The sequence below is a fragment of the Physeter macrocephalus genome, chromosome 4, assembly GCF_002837175.3.
Source record: "Physeter macrocephalus isolate SW-GA chromosome 4, ASM283717v5, whole genome shotgun sequence".
Lineage (NCBI taxonomy): Eukaryota > Metazoa > Chordata > Mammalia > Artiodactyla > Physeteridae > Physeter > Physeter macrocephalus.
Window position 1 is genome coordinate 128494576 of NC_041217.1, and position 27948 is coordinate 128522523.

At 42.6% G+C, this 27948-nt stretch overlaps 1 protein-coding gene across 1 annotated transcript in view; it reads right to left on the reverse strand.

Annotated features, from left to right (window-relative positions):
* The window catches only part of DNAJC6 (DnaJ heat shock protein family (Hsp40) member C6), a 153393-nt gene extending 136333 nt beyond the window's left edge, over positions 1–17060 (reverse strand). The window contains exon 1 of the mRNA XM_007103136.4: positions 16934–17060. Coding sequence (XP_007103198.1) covers positions 16934–17048 — 115 coding nt within the window. The 5' untranslated portion in view covers positions 17049–17060. The remainder of the gene's footprint in view (positions 1–16933) is intronic.
* Between the last annotated feature and the right edge of the window lie 10888 nt (positions 17061–27948).

Consider the following 27948-nt stretch of genomic DNA (forward strand, 5'->3'; position numbering starts at 1 on the left):
GAAGCAACCTAAGTGTCCATCAACAGATGAATGGATAAAGAAGATGTGGCACATATATACAATGGAATATTACTCAGCCATAAAAAGAAATGAAACTGAGTTATTTGTAGTGAGATGGATGGACCTAGAGGCTGTCATACAGGGTGCAGTAAGTCAGAAAGAGAAACACAAATACAGTATGCCAACACATATATATGGAATCTAAAAAAAAAAATAGTTCTGAAGAACCTAGGGGCAGGACAGGAATAAAGACATAGAGAATGGACTCGAGAACATGGAGAATGGGAAGGGTAAGCTGGGACGAAGTGAGAGAGTGGCATGGACATATATACACTACCAAGTGTAAAATAGATAGCTAGTGGGAAGCAGCTGCATTGCACAGGAAGATCAGCTCGGTGCTTTGCGACCACCTAGAGGGGTGGGATAGGGAGGGTGGGAGGGAGACGCAAGAGGGAGGAGATATGGGGACATATGTATATGTATATCTGATTCACTTTGTTATAAAGCAGAAACTAACACACCATTGTAAAACAACTATACTCCAATGAAGACGTATAATAAAGAAAGAAAGAAAGAATACTGAAAATCAAAGATATAAGCTTCCATCTCGAGAAAGTAGAAACATTCCAAAATAAGAACCATAGTGTGTAAAAGTAAATAACAATGAAAAAGGCAAGAATTCATGAGGACAAAAACCAAATGTATAATACAAAAAACAACCAAATCAAAAAAGCTTGGGAATTCCCTGGCTGTCCAGTGGTTAGGACTTGGTGGTTTCACTGCAATGGCCTGGGTTCAATCCCTGGTCGGAGAACTAAGATCCTGCAAGCAGCAGTGCACAGCCAAAAAAAAAAAACAACTACCCCTTGCCCAAGATTTATAAAATTTTTGCAATATGAAAATTACCAAAAACTGAGAATTACCAGTATAAAAAACAGAAATATCAAAATCAGGAATAAAAAGTAGGGACAAGACCACACAACCTACAGGTATGAAAAAGATCATAAGAGGATATAAAGAAAACCTTATGTCAATAAATCTGAAAGATCAGGTGAAATGGAGAAATTCTTAGAAAAACACAACTTACTAAAACACAAAAAGAAATAGGAAATCTGAATAAATCTATACCTTTTAAAATAAATGAATCCATATTTTAAAACTTTCCCACAACAATATTTCCAGGCTCAAATGGTTTCACCAGTGAATTCTTCCCGACATTTAAAGAATAATACAATCTTAGAGAATTCTTCAGGTAAACAGAATAAAGAAGAATTACTTCCTAACTTGTCTTCTAAGTTCAGCAAAAACTTAATGTCCAAACCTGGCAAGGGCACCACAACAATAGAAAATTACAGGTTAATCTCTCTCATGTACAAAAATATGCCTCTATCAAATATTAGCAAGTGGAATCCCGCAAATATATGCAAAGGATAACATATCACAGCTAAGTTGAGTTTACTCAGTAATGCAAAGTTAAACACTCAAAAATCAATGTAAAAATAAAACAAACAAATAAATGTAACAAAATAGAAACAGAGTCACAGATACAGAGAACAAACTAGTGGTTACCAATAGGGTGAGGGAAGGGGAGAGGAGCAAGATAGGAATAGGGTATTAAGAGGTACAAACTGCTATGTCAAAAATAAATAAGCTATAAGTATATTGTACAGCACTGGGAATAGAGCCAATATGTTATAACAACTTTAAAGGGAGTATAATCCATAAAAATTTTGAATCGCTATGTTGTACATCTAAAACATATAATATTGTAAATCAGCTATACTTCAATTTTTTAAAAGATCATTTGAAAAAAATCAGTGTAATTCACCATATTAACAGAATAAAACAGAACAGTCATATGATCATCACAAAACAGGAAAACATTTAATAAAATTCAGTACCAATTCATGATAAAAACCTGGCACACTACGAACAGAAGTTAACGTTCTTAATCTGATATAAAACTGTCAACGTAAATCCTACATCAAATATTGTACTTAATGGTGAATGATTGATAGCTTTTCCTCTGAGATGAGGAACAAGATAAGGCTACTCACCATCACCACTTTTATTCAACATTGTGAGAGACAGCATAGCTAGTGTAATAATACAAGGGATAAAAAGTGTAAGGATTGGAAAGTAAGAAATACAACTGTGGGGGAGTGGAAAGGGTAAGCTGGGACAAAGTGAGAGAGTGGCATGGACATATATACACTACCAAATGCAAAACAGATAACTAGTGGGAAGCGGCCGCATAGCACAGGGGGATCAGCTCTGTACTTTGTGACCACCTGGAGGGGTGGGATAGGGAGGGTGGGAGGGAGACGCAAGAGGGAGGGGATATGGGGACACATGTATATGTATAGCTGATTCACTTTGTTGCAGGGCAGAAACTGACACACCATTGTGGAGTAGTTATACTCCAATAAAGATGTTAAAAAAAAAAAAGAAATACAACTGTATTTATAGAAAACCAACTACCTTCAAAAATCTAAAAACTATTTAATACGTTAATTTAGGAAGGTCACTGAAATAAGGTCAACAAATAAAAATCAACTATATTTCTATATTCTAACAGCAAACAATTAGAAAATGAAACTTTAAAAGGCTAGTTAGGGCTTCCCTGGTGGCGCAGTGGTTGACAGTCCGCCTGCCGATGCAGCGGACACGGGTTCGTGCCCCGGTCTGGGAAGATCCCACATGCCGCGGAGCGGCTGGGCCCGTGAGCCATGGCCGCTGAGCCAGCGCGTCTGGAGCCTGTGCTCCGCAACGGGAGAGGCCACAGCAGTGAGGGGACCGCGTACCGCAAAAAAAAAAAAAAAAAAATGCCAGTTACAGTAGCATAAATATATATTACCAGTGACATCATTTTTTAGATTTATAACACCTATATCCCAGTATTTCTGCCCTTAAAGAGGGCAGTTTATGCTCACCTCAGTCTCGTTGTAGATTGTTCTAATTTTATTAAAGGAACCAGAAATATAGAATTGAATATATATAATCTCCAAAAGTTTTGATGTTGGCTGAAATTCCTTTAAATTCTTAAAGAGGTAAAAATAAAGTCATTTTCTACACTCTGAGTAACACACATATATACAAATATAAAAATATTTTGTATTTCCTTGTTTAGTATCTCAAAATGAAATTTAAAGATAAAATAACCTACCTAACACACAATTAAACAACAATTACTATACCACACATACCAACAACAATGTAAAAGAGAAAGGAAAGAAAAGTTACTAGTAAATATAGCAAAACAATATGGATTTCAATATGCAAATACTCAAGCAAGACTATGTTAGATGACATTAATAGATACATGTACGGATACATAGATTGAATGAGACAAGTGTGTCGTATTGATGTCTCAAACCAATTGACGCTTTGGGTAAGTGATTTTTCCAAACAAAATTAAGTATAATCTTTCCTTGCTTTACACAACATTTTTAATCCCAGAAACTTCAGGGTATATGTAATACCAACTTATATTCTAGGCTCAGAAAAATATAGATGGTTTTCACTTACGTCTTCAGCAAAACATCTGAAAGTTGCACAGGACAAGAGATAATTCATCATTAAATGGAACAGTCCGGAACATTGCACCACATCTATCATTTCTGGTTTCTGCCCAGTGAATGCTGCTAGAGCCCCTTGCATATTTCTAGTATGTTCCACAGGAAGCAGTATTGTGCCCATTTGAGAACCAATGGCATAGTCCAGGCTCTAAACCCAGCTCTATCTCATGCTAGCCGTGAAAGCTGAGAACTCACTCAGCCATTTACAGATCACCCCAACCAATACACATTGTTTGCCCAACCTACGCAGTCTCAAGCAGCAAGGACAAAAATCTTGAAAGAATTTGAGTCTTCTCTAAAAGTAGTCATGGTTGTTAAAAAAAAAAAAAAAAAAAAAAAACACAACATTTTTGGATTTCCTTGCACTTCATTTTGAATTACAGATTGAGGGATGTACACCATAGTGTTTTAAATATTTAGGGTTTAAAAGTCTGGATCTGACTATATTCAAACTCCCAATCAGATTCTGTAATAACTTTCAGGAAAAAAATCAAATTCTTTCAGGAATCAGTGTGCTCTAATCCTAGTTTTATCATGTTAAAATGTTATGCATAACTGTATTTGCTCACAAAATGTCATGTTTGTTATTTTGAAATAAAACATAGAAAAATAATAGAAAAACTGAAAAGAGAACTATTTGCCCTAAACTGTTGTAGGAAAAAAAAATGTTTCCACCCAAATTTTCAAACTCTCCTTCTGTATCTCTGCTTCTAAAACCTTGCTGCATAAAAGAGAGAACTTACAAAATAAAAGGAAAATTTTCAGCTGAACTTAGAGTTAAAATGCCTATTTTCCAAATAAACACAATCTAGAAAAATACACAAAAGCCATCATTTTCTATGGTTCACATTTCCCTTTTTATGATAAGTAAATTAATTCTAGTAATAAATGATGTTGAAAATTTTATTAAAAACTGCAATTTTCCCAAGCTACTTATTCTCAAAGCCCTTGCCTACCATGTGAATGGGTCTGAAGGTAAAATGACCTGGGTTTGAATCCCGGCTCTGCCACTTACTAGCAATGTGCCCTGTAAAAAGTTCTTAATCCATTTCTTTACATGTAAAATACCCTCAACCTTGCAGTGCTGTGACAATGTGTAAAGTACCTTGAAAAGAGCTTTTCACATACTACTTGTTCATTAAATAGTAGCTATGGCTGTTATTATTATAATTAGCTGTCATGCTTGCCAATACCTATTTATTAACTCATTCAACTATTTTATTCTGAGTTGCCTCATACAGAATTTTTTTTTCTGGTTTGCAAAGCATTTTGAGATATGCTGGGTAAATGTTATACAATGCCTTTTGTGTTTAAAAGCCTCACTGGACTGTCTTAAGACGAGATGTACTAAAAAGAGAAAAAAGAAAGAAAGGCATTTATTAAACCACAGCTCAACATTTACAGAACACTAGTCATGTGATGGTAGCTTATAAAAATTCAGTTTTTGCCTACCAACAGCCTGATGTTTTATTTGTCCCTGTCAACCTCTTAAAATTTTACCTGGTTCTTGTTTTCAAGGAGAGTTGACTACCAAACAATGCACAACATTTTAACAGTTTTCCTGTGGTACTTTTCAGCACAAAGACTCTAATTTTTAGATATTTATGCTTCATATTCAGGTCACCAACTGGCACTTTGGAACCTACAAATAGCTCTCATGGTATAGTTACCACGGTCACACATTCTCTTCAACATGCTCACACACCCCACCTCACATCTCACACTCATCTGGTCCTGTCAACACACACCCATCTCCCAGCCCTGAAAGGATTCTTTGATCCCTAAGAGGTTAGCTTAGAAGGGCCTTGGGGGAAACACAATAATTCATAATCTATTTGGGGTCTTAGACCCCTTGGAAATTCTGAGGAAAACTACTGACATTCTCAACATACATAAACAACAATGGACTGCATTTCATAGACTCCTTGACAAACTAGGAAGCTATGATTGATTTCAGTGTTTCCTCAAACTCTTTTCACTGGGATTCACAGTGAGAAACAGATCTGACATCGATACAGCCCATATCTACATATATAAACAAACATAAACATCTAAAACAGAAGTTACAGGAAACAATTATTTACACTTACCATATGCAATGGTTTCTGACATTTTCTATTCTATTTCATCTTTCTAAAAGGTTGCTTGAGACTCACTAAATTGCCTTCTTACCACCCACAATCTGAAGAATAGTGATCTGGTCTAACAATTCTCCATTTTAGAGATAAGGAAACAGGTCCAAAAAAATAACGGGTATTGTGCTAGGTCACCAATGAGTTAGTGGCAAAACAAGCCAGAACCTAACCATCCTGACTTCCAACCAAGGCTCCTTCCAAAACAAAGTGAAACAAAAATTCTAAATACCAACTCCCCCTAAAAAAGCAGCTGGGGATTTGAAGCTTAAAGCATCCTGCCTGATACACTGAGAAACTGGGAGTGTTTCAATTCCAAATGATGGTGAATATTAACCTAACATGAGCCTCCAGCTCAGGCAGTCTTAACTTTTTCTAAACCATGCCCCTGGCCTAGCATGACATGGCACATAAGCACATTTTTTTCTTTCCAGAAACCTTTTCTCCAGCTACTGAAAACGACACAGGAAAGGCCAACATTCTCCCTGAGTTTATTTAAAATATTTTGATTACACAGACACAGGTTTTATTTGTCCATGAGAGCTTGGCTTAGAAACAGCAGTAGACAGGCACTCTTTGCATTTACCAGGGCCATGCAAATCTGTTTTCCTCCCCGCTAAGGCTGTTTAATCAAAATTTAAACATCAAAACCGCAGAGATCGCTATGTGGATGTGAATGATCCAGAGCCTATTAGACGTTAATCTACTGACACCAGCTACCCCAGACCCTTCTAAAGCCTCAGTTATAGAAAGTGAGATTGCTTAAGAGCCTTCATTACAAGCAGCGAGATAGATTAAAATACCAGCCTTCCTACCGGCATCAGGCTGTGTGTGGTTTTGATTTGTTTGGTTGGTTGCTTTTTGTTTGTTTTTAATATGGAATAAACATCACTGTCCATTACAAGATGAGAATCTTATAACATGCCATACAGTGTGGCTGAGCCCTGGGCTGGTGAAGGCCAAGCGGGCAGCCCTGCATGCAGTTAGGAGAAGGCTTGGGGCCTGGGCGGTCTCACCGATTAAGAGAACCACCCAGCTCGTGTGTTGCGGAGGGTCGGTGGGCGTGAGCAACCTGCTCCGGCGCTGTGTGCCAGCCTCCACCTGAGCACCCAAGCCCGGTGCCCAAGGGCAAAGTGCTGGGGCCTCCTTAAAGCAGAGCGCCCTGGGAGGAGAGGGAGGGGTGGAAATTGCTGCAGAGAGGCATGAGGTGAGATCAGCGAACGCCTGCTGGGGAAAAGGCGGGCGGGCAAACCCTAAAATTAGCTGGGGGGAGGCAGGGGCTGGGCCAGGCTACGCGGAGATGGCTCGGCGGCTGCCCCGGAGCTTTCCCGGGAGTCCGGCCGCCCTGCGCCTTCCTCCTGCCGCAGGACCAGGAGCAGCACCTACGCAACGCCACGGAAGGGCTCCTTCCTGGAAACAGGACTGGGGAACGCGTGTAGCCTCCCGAGCCTTGGGATCTATCGCTCCTCCCCCATTTGCGGCAGAAAATGTTTAGGACCCTCGGAATTTGAAACCCCAGAATCCTCCAGAATCCTTGTTGTTGAACTTAATATTTATTTGGCTGGCTCATTTGAGAGACCTGTCCTTTCCTGAGTTTTCATTTAAATCAGTTTCTCTCCTCCCCCATGCCTCAAGCGGAATTGGCGGGGGAGGGGGGGCGCAGGGGGGCGAGGTGGGGGGCAGGGGTGCGAGGGCGGGGAGTGCGAAGCGGGGTTGTTACCAGGGATCTAAGGGATGGAAGCTAGCAGAGTGGAGGGAGTTTGCATCTGAATACCTCTCTGCAAGATAAACACCTCTGAAGGTCAGTGACGGCTCCCCATTGGATCCTCCCTAAAAGGTGCATGTTCATTAAAGGCTTCTCCTTCTACATTTTTCTTAAGAACCCAAACTGTAAAAGTCCGAAGTATTTCAGATATTGCAATTCCAATAATGCACCAGAAATCTATATATTAATTAAGTATTCTGAACACTTCCAAAATAAAAGGGAACTATTATAAGGAAATCTGTGAAATGTAAATATGTGTTACTCAGCCAAGATTAAATGAAGAATGCAAAAATGTTATATATAGTAGCACAAAAATGGAAAACTGAATGACAATATTTGGAAACCAGAAATCAGTTATTTTTAAAAGTCATGTTTATTATTATATACTAGAATTTTTAAATAATATATGCACACTAATTTTAAATCAGCCATTTAATATACACTAAACATGTCCATGGAGGGACATCTTATCTCTAGCCTCTTTTACCTCCCCTCTGCAGTCGGCCCCTTACCTTTATTTTCAGAATCTTTCATTCTCTCCTTCCTCCCTCTGCTGCAAAGGAGCAGGAAAGTCCAGCTGGTTCTGCAGCCCTGACTTTGGATTTGTCATTCAGACAGTCAGCGGTCTTGGGGGAGAAGTCCCTCAGCCGAGGAGCACCGGGCTCTGATAATTGCATGCAAGTCAGTGTGCGGGGTTATAATTTTGCTTATGCTGGAGCAGAAAGGATGGGGATGAAGACAGACGTAAACCCAAATTCCAAAACACGGCATGGAACTGGATCTGGAGCCTAGGCTTGCCTTTCCTTGCAGTAGGTTAGGGCATCAACTGTTTAGTGCCTCCTTGTCTCTGGAGAGATTTGATTCAAGTTGAAAGAGGACCACGTGTGCCGTGCACCAAGCTTATTCTCAAATGGAGACCTTCACTTTGGAGGGGGATTAAGAGCCCTGTGCTTGTTTCCTCTTACATATTCATTCATTCAGCAAACACTTCTTTTACCTCTCTGTAGACCAGGCTCTATGCTAAGTACTGCGGACAGAACAGTGATGGGAACCAGCCCCAGTCCTCAAGCCACTCACCGGCTGTTACAATGCAGAGGCATACAGTGCCATCCAATGACCTATGTCTGCTGCATGGACCTGGGTTATTGAACCCATTTCACCCAGGTGTAAGCTGGTACTCAAGGCTTTAATGATTGGTTTTAAGCCACTGGATGGCTGAGACAGAAATGGATCTGTGGAAGCCAGACCCAAACCCCCTCTCTGTTAGACAGCAAGGAGTACTCAAGCAAATCTTTCAATCATCCAATGCAAGCTTACTTTCAATCATTACATAGCTCAGATTCATTCCTTCATTCATTCACTCAACAATGGTTATTTGTGCCAGGCACAACTCCACCTGTTAGCGATTCAAGAGTGCAGGAAACAGACCAAATCCCTGCTCTTGTGGCTATATCACATTTGGGTGGGAGGATTCAGACAGGCCATAAACAAACAAATATAAACATATAATAAATGGCAGTAAATGCTGTGAAGAAAAATGAAGCATGATAATGAGGTAACAGAGCTGCCATTTTAGATAGCGTGGCCAAGGGAGGTGCCATTGAACTTATTTTACGGAAAATGAATCAGAGTCATCACAGTCCCTTCCAAACATCTTCACTTAGACATTGTTTTTTGAGTTCCGAACCCTCACAACCTCCTCTGCTCCAAGTGCACTCACTGATGGGTAGTGTTCATTCCTCTTATACAGACTGGTAAACTGACATCCAGAATGATAAACTGACCCAATCCAGGACCTCACTCACCTCCCAGTTGGAAGAAGAGCAACAAAAAGAAATGCCCCAACCTGCTGCGCTCATCCCCAGGAATTGCTGGGTTAAGTACAATATTGAAAAGGAAAATTTGCCAGAGTAGGAGGTGAGATAAGAGGGTTGAAGACCTATCTGTACCACTGTCACCTGAGTGGCGTAGAGCAGGTGATTTAACCTCTCTGGCACCAGTTTCCTCATCTGTAAAGTGGGGCTAATCATCCGTGCCCTGTGCATGTTCCAGGCTGTTCAGAAGATCAAAAGGGAGAACAGATGTGGTACTTTGTAAACTAAGTTCTATATAAGTGTAAAGTATAATTATCAACATACTTGGGCACATTAAGAGAACTAATTGCTAGTGTTTACCTGCTCATTACTGCAGCCCGAGAGTCAAATAGAGCTATAGAGCGAAAGCTTGTCGTGGCCACTAGGGGTCCTGGAGTTGATTTCTAGCTGCCACAATTTAAAGACTCCCTTAAAGTTTGGGGAAATTTTATTTTGTTTTTGTTCCCATCTTTCCTTGACAGTGGATAATATCCTTATGCTCATCCTTGACAACTTAAGGCCAATGAGGAAAATCTGCCTTCACTGGAACTCTTCACTGGCCACCAAATGAGCCATGTTGGCCCATAAACCACATCAAAGAAATGGGCATCTCCATCTCCAAGGACCAAGGCCAGGGCAGCCAAAACGTACCCAGTTAGGAGCACCTTTAGGGGCAGACAGGGTGAAGAAGGGGGTGATGAGAAGACACCATCCGTGTACTCTTTCATCCAATAAATATTCATTATGCCAGACACTGCTCTGAAGACTGAGAACGACACAGTGCTGAACAAAACATTCTGTCCTCAAAGAGCTTGTGGTCTCAGAACAAGAGGTTTCTACAACGTATGCTGATTTACTGAGTTAGGCCGAGGACAGGGTCTGAATAGTAGGGCAAGGGCTATAAAGCAGGAGAGACCAGGTTCAAACATGGGCTCTGCCATTTCCTGGCTCCTAGAGTAAGCTGAGATACGTTCCTGCACCTCTCTAAGGCTCCATTTCCTGATCTGTAAGACGAAGATACTAAAGGCACCTACCTCCTAGGGCAGGATGAGGCTCAAATGAGTTAATGCATGTAAAGTACACAGCACAAAGCCTGACACATAAAGGGAGGGCTCCATAAATGCTGTAAGACTAATATTATCACCTACTGACCTGGATCAAGTGTACCCCTCTGCATCTCAGTTTCCTCATAAAATGCAGAAAATAATAACTAGTTTATATGGCTATTGTGAGAATTACATATCAGGAAGAAGATAAAGCCCTGGGGTAAAGGATTAGCTCACTCCCTGCCAGGCTCACTCCAGGCCCTTTTTAATCAAGCAGGCTCCCCAGGAAAAAAGACAAAGTCTGGGAGGAGTGAGGAAGTGGGAGAGAGCCTGCCATTTATGTTAACAAGGAAGCAATTTTTTTTTTACAAGAGTATGATCATTTCTAGGGTTACCTGCATTTTACTCAACACTGTATTTTGAAAAGTTTCAAAATACAAAAAGTTGGAAGAATTGCATGGCAAACATCTACAAGTACATTTTGCTAAATTTGTTTTGTCACATAGATGTTCATCTTTCTATTCATCCTTAAATGATTGTTTTAAATTAAGTTGAAAGAGATTTGAAGTCCTCTTCAGATAAGAAGAGCCTTTATTTTCCCTCATGATACAAATTTTACAGAAGCCTTACACTGCCTGATTCTGTGGCCATTCCAAGCAGGGTCAGGTGAATTCTTAGAAGCCTTGTCTTGCTCACCGTAAACCTCAAGGCCACACCCAGTTGAGGGACAAGGATAGACTCAAGCCTTGGAGCCTTCCAGAACAAGGCACTGCCTCATGCTTCCAATAAACTGGTACCAACAACCATTAAAAACATCCATTAATGGAAATCTCCATCTCAATAACCGGGTTTAGGGAAAGCTTCAGGCAGGCTCCACTGGCCACAAGTCCCTTCACAGCTCTGCACAGTCCTTGTCTTGTTGGATGCCACCTCTGAGTCATTAGACCAGTGAGTCATGCCCAGCAAGGGAGGCCATCTTGAGGGCAAAACCAAAGAGAATTTTCAAGAACAATGAGTGACACCCTGAATTGAAAGAGAATAAGGCTCTTCATTGTCCTAGCAAAACAAAAACGAAAGAAAAAAACGCTGCTGTTAACACTGTGGGTTCAACTTCCCAGCTGTAAATTTTACTCCGAAGAAAGACTCAGCAAAAAAAGCTTTTATATTCCCTTGGAAATTTGAGAGCAAAAGAGACTGGGAGGATATTTCTCAAACTGGGCAGACCTAATGATCTTTCGGTAACTTGCCTGGACCCTCTCTTCTGGATTAGCCATTCATTTCCAAAACATGCCAGGGTGGGGTGACAGGAGAATGACTTCACCTGCACCACCACATTTTTAGTCTTCCCCCAGCCATGCCTGTCAGGTTTGCTCAGAGCATCCAAGTGGCCGTAAGCGAGATGAACTGGAGTGAGAAAACTGCTGACTGGGGACTGGGGAGGGGATGGGGGTTTGTGATTAGGGTCACCGCAGAGAAGGGCAGCATGACTATAAGAAAAGCTGGGTGTGCTCCGATGAAGCCAAGTCACAAGGCAAGGGGAAGAGAATTAATACATGGAGTACCCACTGCGTGCCAGGTAATCTTCTTATCATCATCACCATACTTTTAAAGAGAACTTATTTGCCAAGCATCGCCTTTAAAGCGAGGACTTTCACAGCACACTGACTGGGTTTGGATCCCAGCTTACTAGTTGTGTAACTTTGGAAACGTTACTTATCCTTTTTGTGTTTCGGTTTTCTCATTCATAAAATAGAGACTGTAAAACAGGGTTATTGTAAGAATTAAATAAAATTAAAATATTCACAGGTTTAGGACCACGGCTGGCCACGGTAAGCAATGCGTGCACGTTAACGCTTGCCAGTCTGTCTTTTTTAGATGAGAAAAATGAGACAGAAAGACGAAAGGAGACTTGCCAAAGGACACATAGCAAAAAAGTAGCAGAGCCAGGATATTGACTGTCATTTATTTCTCACAACACCCCTGTGAGGGAAGTGACATCATCTTCCTTCTATTGATGAGAGCTTGGAAGCCCAAGAGCTTAGTAACCTGCTCATTGCACAAGCTGGCAAATGGGAGAGTTAAGACTGAAAAACCCACATTCACTGTCTTAAAGCTTTTGCACATCCCACTAGGCCAACGGTTCTCAAAGGTTAGCACACACAAGAATTACTGCAGGGCTTGGTAAAGCACAGGTTGCTGGGTCCCACCACCTCCAGAGTCTCTGCTTTGGTAGCTCTGAGGTGGGCTCCAAGAATTTGCATTTCTATCAGGTTCCAGGAGACATCGTTGCTGCTGGTCTGGAGACAACCCTTGGAGAACTACTACTCTACCATCAGGCACCTGTATGCAGAACAGAGGGCAGGAGAAGATATGGGGCCTAAAGGGTATAGGTCCCCCTCCGGCAAAGGGTTGGCTATTTTACAGAGCCTAGCAAATATATTTTGCATTTATATGGTCCTTTCATAGTTATGATATGATTTGATCTTTCCAATATCCCTAGGTAGTGACCATTATCTCCATTCAATGTGATTTGCTTTTAGGGACATATGGCCAGAAAATGGCAGTAAGAATAAACCACAGTCACCTGACAAGTGTTCTGTCCTTTCCTCCAGGTAACTAGTCCTGGAAAGCACTACCTGCGGATGGAGACTGACTCCAGGTCCAACCTGTGTCTTCCCAGGGAATAACTGCAGTTCAGGAAAGGGCACTTCGGCCCACCAGCGTTTGCAGGAGGCAGTTTCTGGGGGGAAAAGCTCAGGACTGGTTTTCTACCATCATTTCAAGGACTAGGAAAGCCAACTGCTCACAAAATACTTCCACCAACTATCCGCTCCCTTCTCTATAACCTAAAGCTCTGATATTTGATGTAAATCTGGTTCTCTGCAAAAGCTGGAAGCAATTTAGGGGGTTAATTTCTACTGGACACAGCTTGTTCATTTAGAACAGCTTGCATGGTTAGTAGATTTTTTAAAGTTGCTTGGACATATAAGCAGGTAAGTCACTGGTATCTAGAATATTTCAAGAACTCCTATGAGCAGATTTTTTAAAAAAACATGAACCACCAAGAAAAAAAAAATGGGAAAAGACATAAACAGGCATTCACACATGTCTTGGTCACACATGGCCAATATTCAGGTGAAAAGATCTCCAGCTTCATTATTCGTCAGGGAAATTCAATAGAAAAGCACCATGCAGCACCACTTCATACGCATCAAAAAATTCTGACAGTACTGAGTATTAGCAAGGAAGTAAGGAATCAGTATATACATCCCAGAGGATTCATTCATTACTTAACCATTCATTCATTATTATCCAATAAATAAATAAACATATTTATTGAATGTCTTCTATATTCAGGATACAATATTAAGCTGAACAGATGCCAGGGGTCCCCAGAAGCTATGCTACTTCTCAACTGTAGCCTCCTGCTGAAAAAAAAAGGAAGGGAGGGTAGAAAGAAGGATACTGATGTAGAAGGCCTTCTGGTTGGTCCAGAAGGGATTGCGGCCCCTGAAGACCTTCCAGCCGTGTTTTATTCCCACCACTCATTGAACTTTCCATATTTGGGGTGTGATCATATGGTGCAATATCTGGACTAATATTAATAAAAATAACAACCACCGCCTTGTGAGCTACTACGTACTAGTGCTTACTTTATATACAATAACCCATATAATCATCACAGGAACATTATAACATAGGAATATCATCCTTATTTTACATATGATAGATAACTGAGTTTTAGAAAGATTTAGCACCCTGCCCAAGATCACACAGCTTATTAGTGTGCCACTTATTAGTGGCAGATTCAAATCATCGTCTGTCTGGCACCAAAGCATATGATTGTAGATGCCCCAAGTGATGTTGACATCATCATGAGAAATTCAGGCCACCTTTAAGAAAAATTAAATAAAATTGGGATATGGATTTCATTCACTGCATAATATTTATTAATTTTACTTCTTCCCTCCATGAGTATAGATACTGGAACATGTTTATTTTGTGCCGATGTGGCAGAAAGGAAGCTGTGTGTGTAGTCAGGCCTGAAGTGGCCACACACCAGTCCTATGACCTCTTGCAAGTTACTCTGTCCCTTGCTTCACTTTCCTCATCTATAAAATGGGGGAAATAAATACCATCTGTCTTCCTTCCTTCCAAGGTTTGTTAAGATCTAAACAAGACCTTACAGTTGACCTACTCCATAAACTGTAAAGTATCATATAACATAAGACATTATAATGGCCTCATCTCCAGGTTGTAGCGGGGGAAGGGGAAGTAGGGAATACAGTGATCTGCCAAGATCTTACCTAAGAAAAGAGAGGTGTGGTGTGGCAATGGGCCCCGGGTAAGCCATGGGTGAACTTTACGATGGGAACAAAGAAGAAAAGAGGAGAGGATGGTTGTGTACACATTATACACCTGGGTTTAAAAATTATAAAACTAGAAAACTTATTCTAACCCAATTTACTGCAGTGGGAATATCCATTTATTCCTCTTTTGTAAAACATTCACACAACACCTGGAATAACACTATGCATATAAGTATAACTCAAGGAATACTTGTTGCAATTACCAATCTATTCAACTACTCAGGCAAGCTAAAGAAAAGGGGTGGTCAGCCTTTAGACCTACTAAGTTGCCACAACAGTTCTTGATGCAGTGTGGAAGGAATTTAATTGGCGCATTCACTAAAAGTAATAACACATCCGTTGAAAGCCGGCAAGGTGACAATGCCAAGCCACAGAGCCTCCCTAACCATCAACAATAGAAAAGCTTGTTTCTAACACAATACTTGTGTTGTTTCTAACACAAATATTTGAAAGATAATTATTTTTGTTCTTTGTCAAATTTCTTTTTAGAATGCTTACTATGTGCCAGCACTTTACAATTATTAACTCATTCATTCATTTAATCTTCAAAACAACCCTGGGGTGGAGATGGGGGAGGTGATGCGGCCCTGTTGCAGTCTAGCTTCTGCCCTGGCTCAGGTCGGCCATTTTAGAACTCAAGGCATGTCAGCCTCCGAAGAACCCTCAGATGATGGAAACAGATGAAAAGGACATGAAAGGACACACAGACAGACAGACAGACAGACAGACACACACACACACACACACACACACACACACACTCACACTCACACTCACACACACACAAGCAGACAGGTATCTACAAAGTACCCAGCTCTGACTTAGCCTGGTGGGGGATGCAGATGAAGTGGATGAGAACCTGCCCACATGGAATCTATAACAGCAGATGAACAGTGACAAATGCCCTATGGATGATGAAATACCAGCAGAGAGGTTACAGGTGGCACATACCCCAGGAAAGGCTTCACAGAGGAGATGCATTTGTGCTAGTCCTAACGGACAGGGAGGAATTGGCCAGGCTGAGAGACCAAGGCATGGCCACTGCAGATAGAGAGAAGCCAATGAGCCAGCAGATCGTGTCATGTCCCTGTGCTCAGAACATGTTAGTGGCTTCCCAACTCACTTGGAATAAAATGCAAACTCCTCATCATATACTACCCAGACCCTGACCCAGGCCCTGCCTGCCTCACTTTCCCTTTGCTTAGCTCAGGCACACTGAGAACCTTTCCACCTGCTATTGCCTCTGGCAGGAAGCTCTCCCCTGGCTCCATGCTGGAGTAAGTCCGAATCAGTCTTCAGGCTCAGCTGTAATTGCAAGGCCGCAGAGACACCTTCCCTGTCCACCCCCCAAGTAAGCTAGGGCCCCCTCTACCTTTTTTCCTCTCCCAGCAGACGATTTGATTCCTTCCAAGCACACAGAGCAATCTGCAATGGAGACTTTTACCTATTTGACGTGTGTAACGTCTGTTTCCCCCTTTAGAAGTAGTTCCATGAGCTGCGGCCTTGCCTATCTCGTTCACTCCTGGGCCCTGACACACAGGGGAGCTCGATAAAAATTATGGAATGAATGAATGCAGTGAGTCTGTGACTGAATAAATGTGAGTTAAGGCCCTGGTGAGGATAGGGTGGAATGTGTTTGGGAAATAGTTAATTGTGACTAGAGCTTACAAGATAACAGATGGGTTGGAAAGGGGGCGGGTCCAGATGGGGAGGACCTCCAAGGCAGACTTGGGTGCGGATTAAATCCCCCAACGGGTACTGCATTGCAGGTGCCGGCCAGGTTTTGGGGGGAGGGGGATGCAAACTGTTTTCCCGAGGCACCCCGGATCCCCTCTGTCCAGAGCCAAAAGGACAGACAGGGACTTGTGCGGGGAAATTAACAAGCTGCAACCACCTGGGCCAAGGGGAGATGCTTAAAGGGTGGAGGGGGAAGAAGGCACTGTCGTCGAGTGGCCCCGGGGGAGCTTGGGGACTGGTGTAGTCCCCGCGGCAGAGGGTCAGGGAGGAGGGTCGCCCAGGCAGGGCCAGAGGTCCAAGCGGCGCGGCCCCCGCCCGCGGGCCCCGGGGGCCGAGACCCCAGCGGGAGGTGCCGCCTACGGCAGCGGCCGGAGCCAACGCGGCCCCGCTTCAGCGGGAGGCCGGCGCCCGCCGCTCGTGGTAACAGGTCCCGCGGCCGCGCCCACACTCACCCTGCGCCGCCTTGGAAGCCGAGCGCGTCCGCCACAGCCGCCGGGTTGCCTTCCACGGCCGCAGCGAAGAAAACAGCCTCCGGCTCTTCTTGCCGCTCTTCTCAGTTGCTCCCATCTGTGCGCCCGCGCCCCTCCCCCGCCGCCCGCCGCCGTCCGAGGATCGCCTCCCGCTTCCCCGGCCGCCGCGCTTCTGCCAGGTGCCGGGCAGTCGCCGGGGAGGACGCGGCCGCGCGGGGAGGAGCTTGCGGCCGGATGCTGGGCGGGGAGGGTGGGGACCTCGCTCGCGCTGAGCCTGCGGGTGCGGCCGACCGAGGCGGGGACGCTGCAGGGATGCGCCAGCCGGGGGAGCGCTCAGCCCCTGACAGCTCACAGGTGAATGCTTTAGTCTTTCACCCTTCGTTCCGGAGATGTCGACGGAGTGCCCAACTACTGCTAGGCATCATTAATTAACACAAACCCCCGTGGGATGTGCACTGATTTTTATCCCCAAATTCCAAATGATAAAATTGAAGCTCCGAAACGTGAAGTAATCTGCCCAGAGATCACACAGCCGCTGAATTATGCCCATATCCAAGTCCTGGGCTCTAACTATATTTTTTTCATCCCTTCCTACTGCCTCAGAATGATTACACATTATGTTGGATTTTTTTTTTTAAGTCTGACAGATATTCCTGTTTTCCTCATGCAACAGATTAAGAATCACCTTTTTTTTTTTTAATTTATTTTTGGCTGCACTGGGTCTTCGTTGCTGAGCTGGGGCTTTCTCTAGTTGCTGCGAGGGGTGCCACTCTTCATTGTGGTACGCGGGCTTCTCATTGAGGTGGCTTCTCTTGTTGTGGCGCACGGGCTCTAGGCACGCGGGCTTCTGTAGTTGTGGCTCACGGGCTTCGTTGCTCTGCTGCATGTGGGATCTGCCCAGACCAGGGCTCGAACCCGTGTCCCCTGTATTGGCAGGTGGATTCTTAACCACTGCGCCACCAGGGAAGCCCTTTTTTTTTTTTAAGAACCTATTCTATGTGCAGGCACTTTGACACATATGCCATGAAACCTCACAGCACCCCTGTGGGGTAGGAGGCGTTTCCCATTTGCCAGATGAGGAAACTGAAATGTCAGAGCTGAGGTGGCCCAGCCCCCACCACTTTGTCTCTGTCGTGATTTTGCCTGTAGTTGAGAGTCGGAGAGGAAGAGCAAAACCACGATCCCTTAACACTGCCTGACTGCTGCAATAATAATAGCTAACATTTATGGAGTGCCTCTCATGTGCCTGATTTTACATACATTACCTTATTTAACTCTCCCAATGATACTCATGGGAGAGAAATTATTAATATCCTCACTTAACAGATGGGGGAACCTGAGTATCAGAGAAGTCAGGTTACATACATAAACCCATATAAAGCTTATATGTTAGGTTGAATCATGAAACTACCATTTTTGTAGGTTCAAACAAAAGGCTCAATTCATCATATGACAGTTTCACCAGATGATCAAAATTTAAATCACCAATGGAGGGAGATGATAATCCAGTGCATCCAGATGATACACTGAGAGACACATCACCTTTGTAATATTCAGGAATGCACAACCTGAATCTAATCATGGAGAAATGTAAGTTAAACCCCAAATGAGGACTTCACTATGAAAACTGGGGTACAAGGAAGGGGGCGTCAGGGCAGGGATGTTATATTCGTTAAAAATGTCAGTGATATAAAAGATGAAGAGGGACTTCCCTGCTGGTGCAGTGGTTAAGAATCCGCCTGCCAATGCAGGGGACACGGGTTCAATCCCTGGTCCGGGAAGATCCCAGGTGCTGCGGAACAACTAAGCCCGTGCGCCACAACTACTGAGCCTGCGCTCTAGAACCCACGTGCCACAACTACTGAAGCCCGTGTGCCTAGAGCCCGTGCTCCGGCAACAAGAGAAGCCACTGCAATGAGAAGTCTGCGCACAATGAAGAGTAGCCCCCGCTCGCCACAACTACAGAAAAGCCCACGCGCAGCAACAAAGACCCAACACAGCCAAAAATAAAAAATAATTAATTTTTTAAAAAGATGAAGAAAGGCTGTGGAGTTGTTCTAGACTAAAGGAGGCTAAAGAGATATGACAACTAACAGTAACACCTGACTCTAGAATGGACTGTGTTGGAGTTTTGAAAAAAGACTCTAAGGGACATTACTAGGTCAATTTAAATTTATATATATGATTAAATAAGAGTGTCAGTGATAAACTAGTGAAGTTTATAACTATACTGTGGTTATGTAAGAAAATATCCCTATTTTTCGAAAATATACACCAAGGTATTTAGGAGTAAAGGGTCATGATGCATTTAATTTACCTTCAAATGGTTTACAAGGAGTTTCATATATATGTTTGGGGAGAGGGGGAAGCAAATGATAAAGCAAATACAGCAAAATCGTAGTAATAGGTGAATCTGGACAAAGAATATATGGGTGTGTTTTGTACTATTCTTATTCTTGCAACTTTTCTGTAAGTTTTCAATTTATTCCCAACTGGAAAGGTTATAAAAAACCTTTAAGTTTCATAGAAAAAAGAAAATAAAGTGGGAAGACTGTACCTGATATTAAGGCCTACTATACAGCTATAGTTATCAAAACAGTGTGGTCTTGGCAGAGGGATAGATGCATAGATTAATAAAGAACCCAGAAACAGACCTGCACACATATACCCAACTGATTTTTGACAAAGGTGCAAAAGCAGTTCAATGGAGGAAAGACAGCTGTTTCAACAAATGATGCTGAAGCAATTGGACATGCATTGGCAAAAAAAAAAATTAACCTTGACTTAAACCTCACACCTTATACAAAAATCTAGAAAAATGGATTATGTTATTTTATTCTATGTTATTCTACAGAAAAAAAATAAGAGAAAATTATCTAGGATCTGGAGCAAGGAAACCCACACGCCACAACTAGAGAGAAGCAAGCCCTTGCTCCTAACTTGAAAGGAGCAAGCCCTTGCATCTAGGATTTTGTCACCAAAAGCATGATCCATAAGAGAAAAAAGTTGGTAATTTGGACTTTATCAAAATTAAATACTTTTGCTCTGTGAAAGACCCTTTTAAGAGGATGAAAATACAAGCTACAAAACGGGCAAAAATACTTATCCGACAAAGGACTAGTATTTATAATATATGAAGTATTCTTAAAACTCAACATTTAAAAAAATCCAATTAGAAAATGTGCAAATGACATGAGCAGATATTTCACTAAAGAGGATGGACATACAGATATCAAATAAGCACATGAAAAGATATTCAGCACCATTAGCTATTAAGGAAATACAAATTAAAACCACAATGAGATATCACTGCATACCTCAGAATGGCTAAAATGAAAAATAGTGACAACACCAAATGCTGGTGAGAATGCAGAGGGAGAAACTGGATCATTTACACATTGCTGGTAGGAATGTAAATGGTACAGCCACTTTGGAAAAGAGTTTAGCAGTTTCTTATAAAACTAAACACAACTACCATAAGACCCAACAATGGCACTCTTGGGTACTTATCCCAGAAAAAGATGAAAACTTATGTTCACACAAAAACCTATACAGTAATGTTTATAGTAGCTTTATTTGTAATAGCCCCAAACTGGAAACAGCCCAGATGTCCTTTGGGTGAATGGTTAAACAAGCCGTGGTATGTCCCTACTATGGAATACTAAGCAATAAAAAGTAACAAAGCTATTGCTACAGGCAACAAACTATATGAATCTCCAGGGAATTATGTTGAGTGAAAAAAGCCAATCCCAAAAGTTACCTACTATATGATTCCATTTATATAGTATTCTTGAAATGGCAAAAATTATATAAATCAAAAACAAATGGTGGGACTTCCCTGGTGGTCCAGTGGATAAGAATCCACCTTCGAATGCAGGGGACACGGGTTCGATCCCTGGAGGGGAAACTAAGATCCCACATGCCATGGGGCAACTAAGCCCGTGTGTTGCAACTACTAAGCCTGTGCGCACTGGAGCCCGTGCACCACAACTAGAGAGAAACCCACGCACCACAATGAAGATTCCGTGTGCCGCAGCTAAGGCCCGATGCAGCCAAATAAATAAAAAATAAATAAATAGACTTATTTAAAAAAAGACAGATAGTGGTTGCCAGGGAGGAGGGAGATGAGCATGGCTATAAAAGTACAACAGGAAAGGCCTGTGGTGATCGAACTGTTCTGCATCTTGTCTGTATCAATGTCTACATACTGGTTGTGATATTAGACTATAGTTTTGCACAATGTTCCCACTAGGGGGAATGTGTAAAGCTGTACCTAAGATCTCTGTATTATTTTTTACAACTGCATGTGAATCTAGTTATTTTTAAATTAACAGTTTAATTTTTTTAAAGCCACATGTCTGCAATTTCATGTAGTTCACTCTAATATCTAAATCGTGCTTGAGCCAAGATTCCACCAAGACCCACGCCTGCATGGCTACACTCAGCTTTCTTGTGACGGCTGGCTCACTGTGGGAGACCAAGGACCATCTGCCAGGTTCCAGGGCGAAGACATGGAGGACTCAGAAAGGTCACAGGAGCATGGAGACCCAGGTCAGCCAAGGAGTGCTAAACTACTCTCCTGTTTGGAATGAGTCCCTTGGGGGTCTAGATAAGTGACACTCTAAAAGTAATTATGGGCCAGACCTATTTTGTTCTTTCTCTAATCCAAGAAGAATAGGAAGATATAAATATGAAATAAAGAAGGGGAATGGGAGAGACCAGGAAGAGGGTGGAAATTGAGAGGTGTCCTCTCTATCAGCAATAAGCTGCATTTTCTTCTACACCAGCCTTCATTCTCCATGCCATCTAGACTAACGTCTAAAGAAATGGACCCTTAGAAGAAACAATCTAATTAACAAAGCTACTCAGAAATAGCAGCCACATGCCAGCAACTCCTACTCTAGGCAAGGGTTGCCCTCTGCTCCTGGGACTTCTTACTTGGCCTTGGGGTTAGGACACCTAAAATCAAATCCTGGTTACCAGGACCATCTGCAAAATATTGGTTATGTCCCTTACCCTCCTGGCTTACTATTTTAATCACCACGACCTCCACTCCCATTAATGAATGGGATTTAACCAGATGACCTAGAAGTTTCCTTCCAGGATTTCCCACCCTCCTTCCCTGCATGTCCTAACTCTCACTAGTTTTGGAATACTGCTACATATCAGTAACCCCAGTGGGCCTGGATTAGAGACTCACCTTTTCTTCTATTGTTTGGTATATCCAGTGGATTACAGTAGCTTCTTGGAGGGGCGCATTTGCTCACTGCTTAGACGTCACTGGTCAGGGTGGGATGAGAGAGACATTCTTCAGCTTGCCCTTTTAGTCCAAGCATCATGTGATTTCATGGCACCCCTCCAGCTTGGAGCTGAAACCAGCCAGAAGCCTCTGACTCCCACGGTTACAGCCTGCTCCAGGCAGATCCAGTGGGAAGCCTTCCCAGCAGTCCCTGGAGCCCATGGGAAAAGAATGCAACCTGAGAGAAGATCTTCCACCCAAGTAGAAACACGCAAGTGCCCTGAGGCACATTCATGAGCACTGGCAACATGGAATTTCTTTTCAAATGTCAAAAGTGCAAAACAAATATTGGGCATAGGACAAAAAAGACTCCCCAAACTCTGAATTCCATTCATGTCATTGTGTTTACAAAGCTAAGTCCAGAAATTCAAAAATGGCAGTGCTCAAAGTCAATGGGATACAAGACTGTGTGTGTGCGCGTGTGCAGTGTGCGAGGGGGCAAATAGAAAGGACCTAGGCTTTCCAGCTAGGCAGAGCTGTGTGAATCCTGGCTCTGTCACTAACTGTGTGACCTTATCCAACTTGCCTAACTTCCCTAAATCTCAGTTTCCCCATCTGTAAAATGGAGATCGTAAATAATACCTACCTCACAGGTTTGTGCTAAGTTTTACTATCATATGTAAAGAATCAAATAGGCTAAATTAAACAAAGGAGCTTATTATAATACTATGTCCATTTAGAGATACAGATAAGAAAGAATGGCATCTTCTTTCACAATGAATAAATAAATTGTGCGTGTGTGTGTGTGTGTGTGTGTGTGTGTGTTTGCACGTGTCTCAAGAGAGAGAAAAATGGGACGGTTGATAATTGGTGAAGATCACATCCTTCAAACTTCATGATTTAATTCCATGTCTGTCTTCTTTTACGCCTGAGGTGTCCTGTTACTCACCCTCCCTTACAGAAAGTTCCAGGATGTAAACTAAACTGTATAACCTAAAGGCATCTCAGGTGCCTTTGGAACCACTGGATGCTGTTTCACGTTACCCCAATGGCAACGCCAGTAGGACTATTATTAGTACAGGAAACAACTCAGGGCAGTCTCCACTTTAAACTTATTTTTCAGTCTGAAGTTCTGAAGTTCATATTGTATTGAAAATATTGCTTAAAATCTGTCTTTCCTCCATAGACTAGAGCTCCCATTTTTGCATCTGACACCTGGCTTATTAATCACAGGATTCTCTGCACTCGGCACAGACTTGGCAAAGTAGACGTTCTCATTAAATGTATTCTTATTCTGTTTGCGGTTTACATCAGAACAAAGGGACTTTATTGCAGGGGAGTGGTGATCATGAGGCAGTACAGAGAAGAGTCATAGTAAAAAGTCACTACCACTCTAGGCTGGAAGGGTAGAAGGAGAAGGCGTTACAGCAGCCCAGGGGTTAGGGCCACCGGACGGAAGCTGGAACCAAGGGGATGGATCCTAGGAGAAGAAACAGCCTCTGCAGGCATTTCAAAAAATGTTTTCTGACCTGTACCTCAATGTGCAGCCCCACATAGCCCAGACATCCCTCACTTCCAAGGAGCTTTTCCAGAAATCCTCCTTCCCTGTCTTCCCTTATGTTATCTGGGATTTAGGAGCAGTGGAGAAGAGTGATTAAAGTCACAGAATTGATCACTTGTGGGCAACCCTTGGCAAGTTACTAGCCTCTGTGTGCCTTAGTTTTCTCCTCTGCAAAATAGGGAAATTCATATCTGTCTCGAAGGGGCACGCTGAAGATGAAATGCGAGATTACATTTACAAAGCATCTAGGCTTGTCTGGCATAAAGCAAATGTTCAAATTATGCTAATCCTCACCCTCCCTTTTTAAATGACACAGAACATGCTGTAACAAAAGGTTTTTGTATTCCTCTCTTTTCTATTAGAGAAGAACTATTGTGTGGAGCCTGGAAAATCTATCAAAGGGCAAGGGATATTTCTGGAAACGTTGGCCCCATGGCTCAGAGTTTAACTGTAGACTTTGATGGAGGGGAAATGAAATACAGGGTGAGTGATTATCTACAGACACATAGTTGGGGAGCCTTCAAAGTAGAGAAGGACAGGGCCATGGGAATGGCTGATGGGGGCTGAGGGAGGGTGATTTGGGGGTCCCTCTCCTGTCTTCAATCTCCCTGTCAGAGACTTTTTTTGAAAATGACAGTCCAATTGTGTAATGATAAATGATTTTTTTCTTCATGTCTTTCTAATTCTTTTCTTTTTTGCAAGCTTTCTGTGTGTGAATCTTAACTTGTATAATAAGAAAAAAAAAATTAAGTGCCAAGTTTTAGGCCAACTGAAAAAGCTGACTCTGTTGGTAAGGCTTTAAAATGAGTGGTAATTGGAAAATGGAAATAAGGTGGGTTCTACTAGGGACTCAGCTGCAGCCGCATGGGAGAGCGGTGGCCATTTCAAACCAGTCTCACCGGCCGGGTCTGCAATCCTCACATCTTTTGTTCTCCCGGAGAGTGCCTTTGCAATACTTAGTATTGCGGTGTAATGCCTTCAGGGAAAGCCCGCATGCTTTTAAACCTTAGAATGTGTACATACTCCCCCTTTTCTTTTTTCGGTTGAGGTATAATTATAGTTAAAATTGGAGTTTTTAACCCTCCTTTGTTTGCTGTGTATCTTTGTTATCATAGTATTCATTTGCTTTTGTGACAGAGATGGCTGGTGCTCACCAATATCCATGTTTCTCTCCTTCCTGGGCACACAGCTAGACTACTTTCCCAGCCTAACTTGCAGTTGGTCACGGCCATGTGACTGAGTCTGGCCAAGGGAATGCAGAACAATGATGTAAGCCACTCAGAAGCCTGGCCTCTGAAACTTTTCACATAACCCTCCAAGCTCTCTTTCTTCACATATCAGCTGACTGGAAGCTGAAGATCCAGGTACTGATTTTGAAGCCCAGAAGTACGGTGGAGCTTTCAGATGGAGGGAGCCTGGGTCCCTGAATGACTGCATGAAACAAATCTCTCCTGCTCCTCCATCAATCTCATTGGACTGCAGTGTGAGCAAGAAACACCCCTGTCATGTCCAGAATTGAGATTCTGCAGTTGTTTGTTACAGCAGTCAGAATACTCTTACTAATACACCTAAAGAGACTGCATCCTGGGGCAGAAATATCTAATTCTGAGTGGTATCCCTGGTGACCTGATGCCAGATGGACACTTGCAAGGAAGATTAGCTGGAGCTGCATATCAACATCTCCCAAGGGGCCACAAAAAGCAAATAAGATCATTGGATGTAACCTCTAAGGGCAAATTTCTCTCAATTACATTTGCTGGTTTACGTTTCCCTCTTCCATGAAGAACTACCTCTGCTTCTTATTTTCAACTGTGGGTCATTAATGATGATGGAGAGAACTGAACTGGGTGGATAGTAAAAGGTGTCACAAAATGGAGAAGACTTTTGCCAGTTTGACTATTTGAGAGGGTTTGCTTCTGTGAGCTTGGCTTGAAATATTACACTGCCTTATCCTGTGATGCTGACATGCCTCCATGGATTCTTTCTTTTTTTTTTTTTTTCATGAATTCTTTCTTTCATTAAACAACTACTCTGAACAAATATCCCACTAGTCCCTTAGGATATAACTCTGAACAACTGAACAACTGTGGTTCTTTTACTCAAGGAGCTTATAGTCTAATGGAGGAGAAAGACATTAAATAACCAATTACCCAAACAGATCATCATGCAAGTGGAATAAGTGCTATGAAGGAAAAGCCCAGTGTACCAGCACTGTTAGAACATATAATGGTGGGGGTGGAGGAGGGGGGTGACTAAGCTCACTGAAAGGGAAACATCTCCCTGAGAAAATGAATGGACTTCAAGTCCTGCAGGATGACCAGTTGCCCAGGTGAAAAATATATAAGATATAGGAAGCAAATCTTAATGTAGGAGGACTACTATTACTGATAATACTAACCAACACTTTTATAATACTTATTATATGTCAGGTACTGATCTAAGTACATTACATATAGTCACACATTCAATCCTTTCAGCAACCCAATGAGGTAAGTACTATTATTATTTTCATTTTACAAGTGAAAAAACTGAGGCAAAGAAATGCTAATAAGTTACTAATAAACCCCAAAGGAAGGATTTGCACTCCAGCGATCTGGCTCCAGAGTTTGTACTCTTAGTCACAATGGTCTGCTGAGATTTGGTGCATTCTGGGCAGGAACAGAGAAGACCTGCATGGGTGAAGCTTGGTGAGCAATGGAAAAGGTGGCACAGGAAAGTGAAACAGGAAAGATATGGATTTGAGATTCCTCTGGGGTTGGGGGAAGCTATGGCATGCACTAAGAGGTCAATAAAGTCCCCTAAAATTCTGCAAGCCACCTTGATCTTTGTTTTCTCCACCTGAATTTGGTGACCCATGAACTTCGGAGGGCATGACCCCCGGGGGATAGAGAGGTGGTCCTGCCCTGTTAGCAGCTTGAACATCCAATCAGCCGTGAGTTCTTCCCTATGGAGTTTAGTTTAGTTCTTCCCTCTGGCTGATCTGCCTGGGGGCCACCTGGACATCCTACCAATGGCTTCAAAGTTCCTGGGGCTCTGAGAAGTGAGTTTTGCTGATGTTCTCCACTGCTCCAAAATCCCAGATGACATAAGGGAAGACAGGGAAGGAGGATTTCTGGAAAAGCTCCTTGGAAGTGAGGGATGTCTCGGCCATGTGGGGCTGCACATTGAGGTACAGGTCAGAAAACATTTTCTGAAATGCCTGCAGAGGCCGTTTCTTCTCCTAGTTGAAATAGGCTGAACTATCATTTTGCTAAAAATGTCTTAGATGACTAGAACAAAAAGTGTTTGAAATACGGATGCACTGGTCTATTCCATTTTTTGCAGGTTTGTGGGTAGGCAATCAAACCTTGGGCAAGTAACTTAAGCTCTCTCAGCCTCATAGCACTGTTGTGGGTATTAAATGAGATAATATATGAAAAACACTTAGTAAATACTCAATAAATGGTAACCATTATTGTTCACATCATCATCATCTTCCCAGTTGACAGGGAACACAGTGGGAAGGGAACTCAGCCTTATTCATTGTGGGATAGTAATAACTGTTATAGGCCTTCTTTGTATTGATCATAGATCTATCATCTTTATAGCATTTAGTCACCAGTCTTAGCTCTGCCTTGGGCTGCTCATTAGATATCTGAAGAATATGCCCTCTTGTCCCCTCCCCACACTCAGCCCCAGGTCCTTCACCTACCTACCCCCCTTCTGTGGCTTCTCCTTTTCACTCTCTTCTGAATATTTTCTTCTTTCAAAATGGCTTTCTAAAAAGTAGAACCCAGAACCTCCCCAAGTACTTCAGGTATTGCCCAAACACTCTATATTCAGTGTCTATCAAGATACGTGACCATGCCAAGGGATTCACTTAATAATTTTTTAACATTTAAAAAATTCATTTAGGGACTTCCCTGGTGGCACAGTGGTTAAGAATCTGCCTGCCAATGCAGGGGACACAGGTTCGATCCCTGGTCCAGGAAGATCCCACATGCCACGGAGCAACTAAGCCTGTGTGCCAGAACTACTGAACCCGTGCACCACAACTACTGAGCCCACACACTGCAGAGAAGCCACCGCCATGAGAAGCCTGTGCACCGCAACGACGAGTAGCGCCCGCTCGCCACAACTAGAGAAAAGCCCGCACCCAGCAACAAAGACCCAATGCAGCCAAGAAAAAAAAAAATCATTTATGAAGGTTTACTTTAT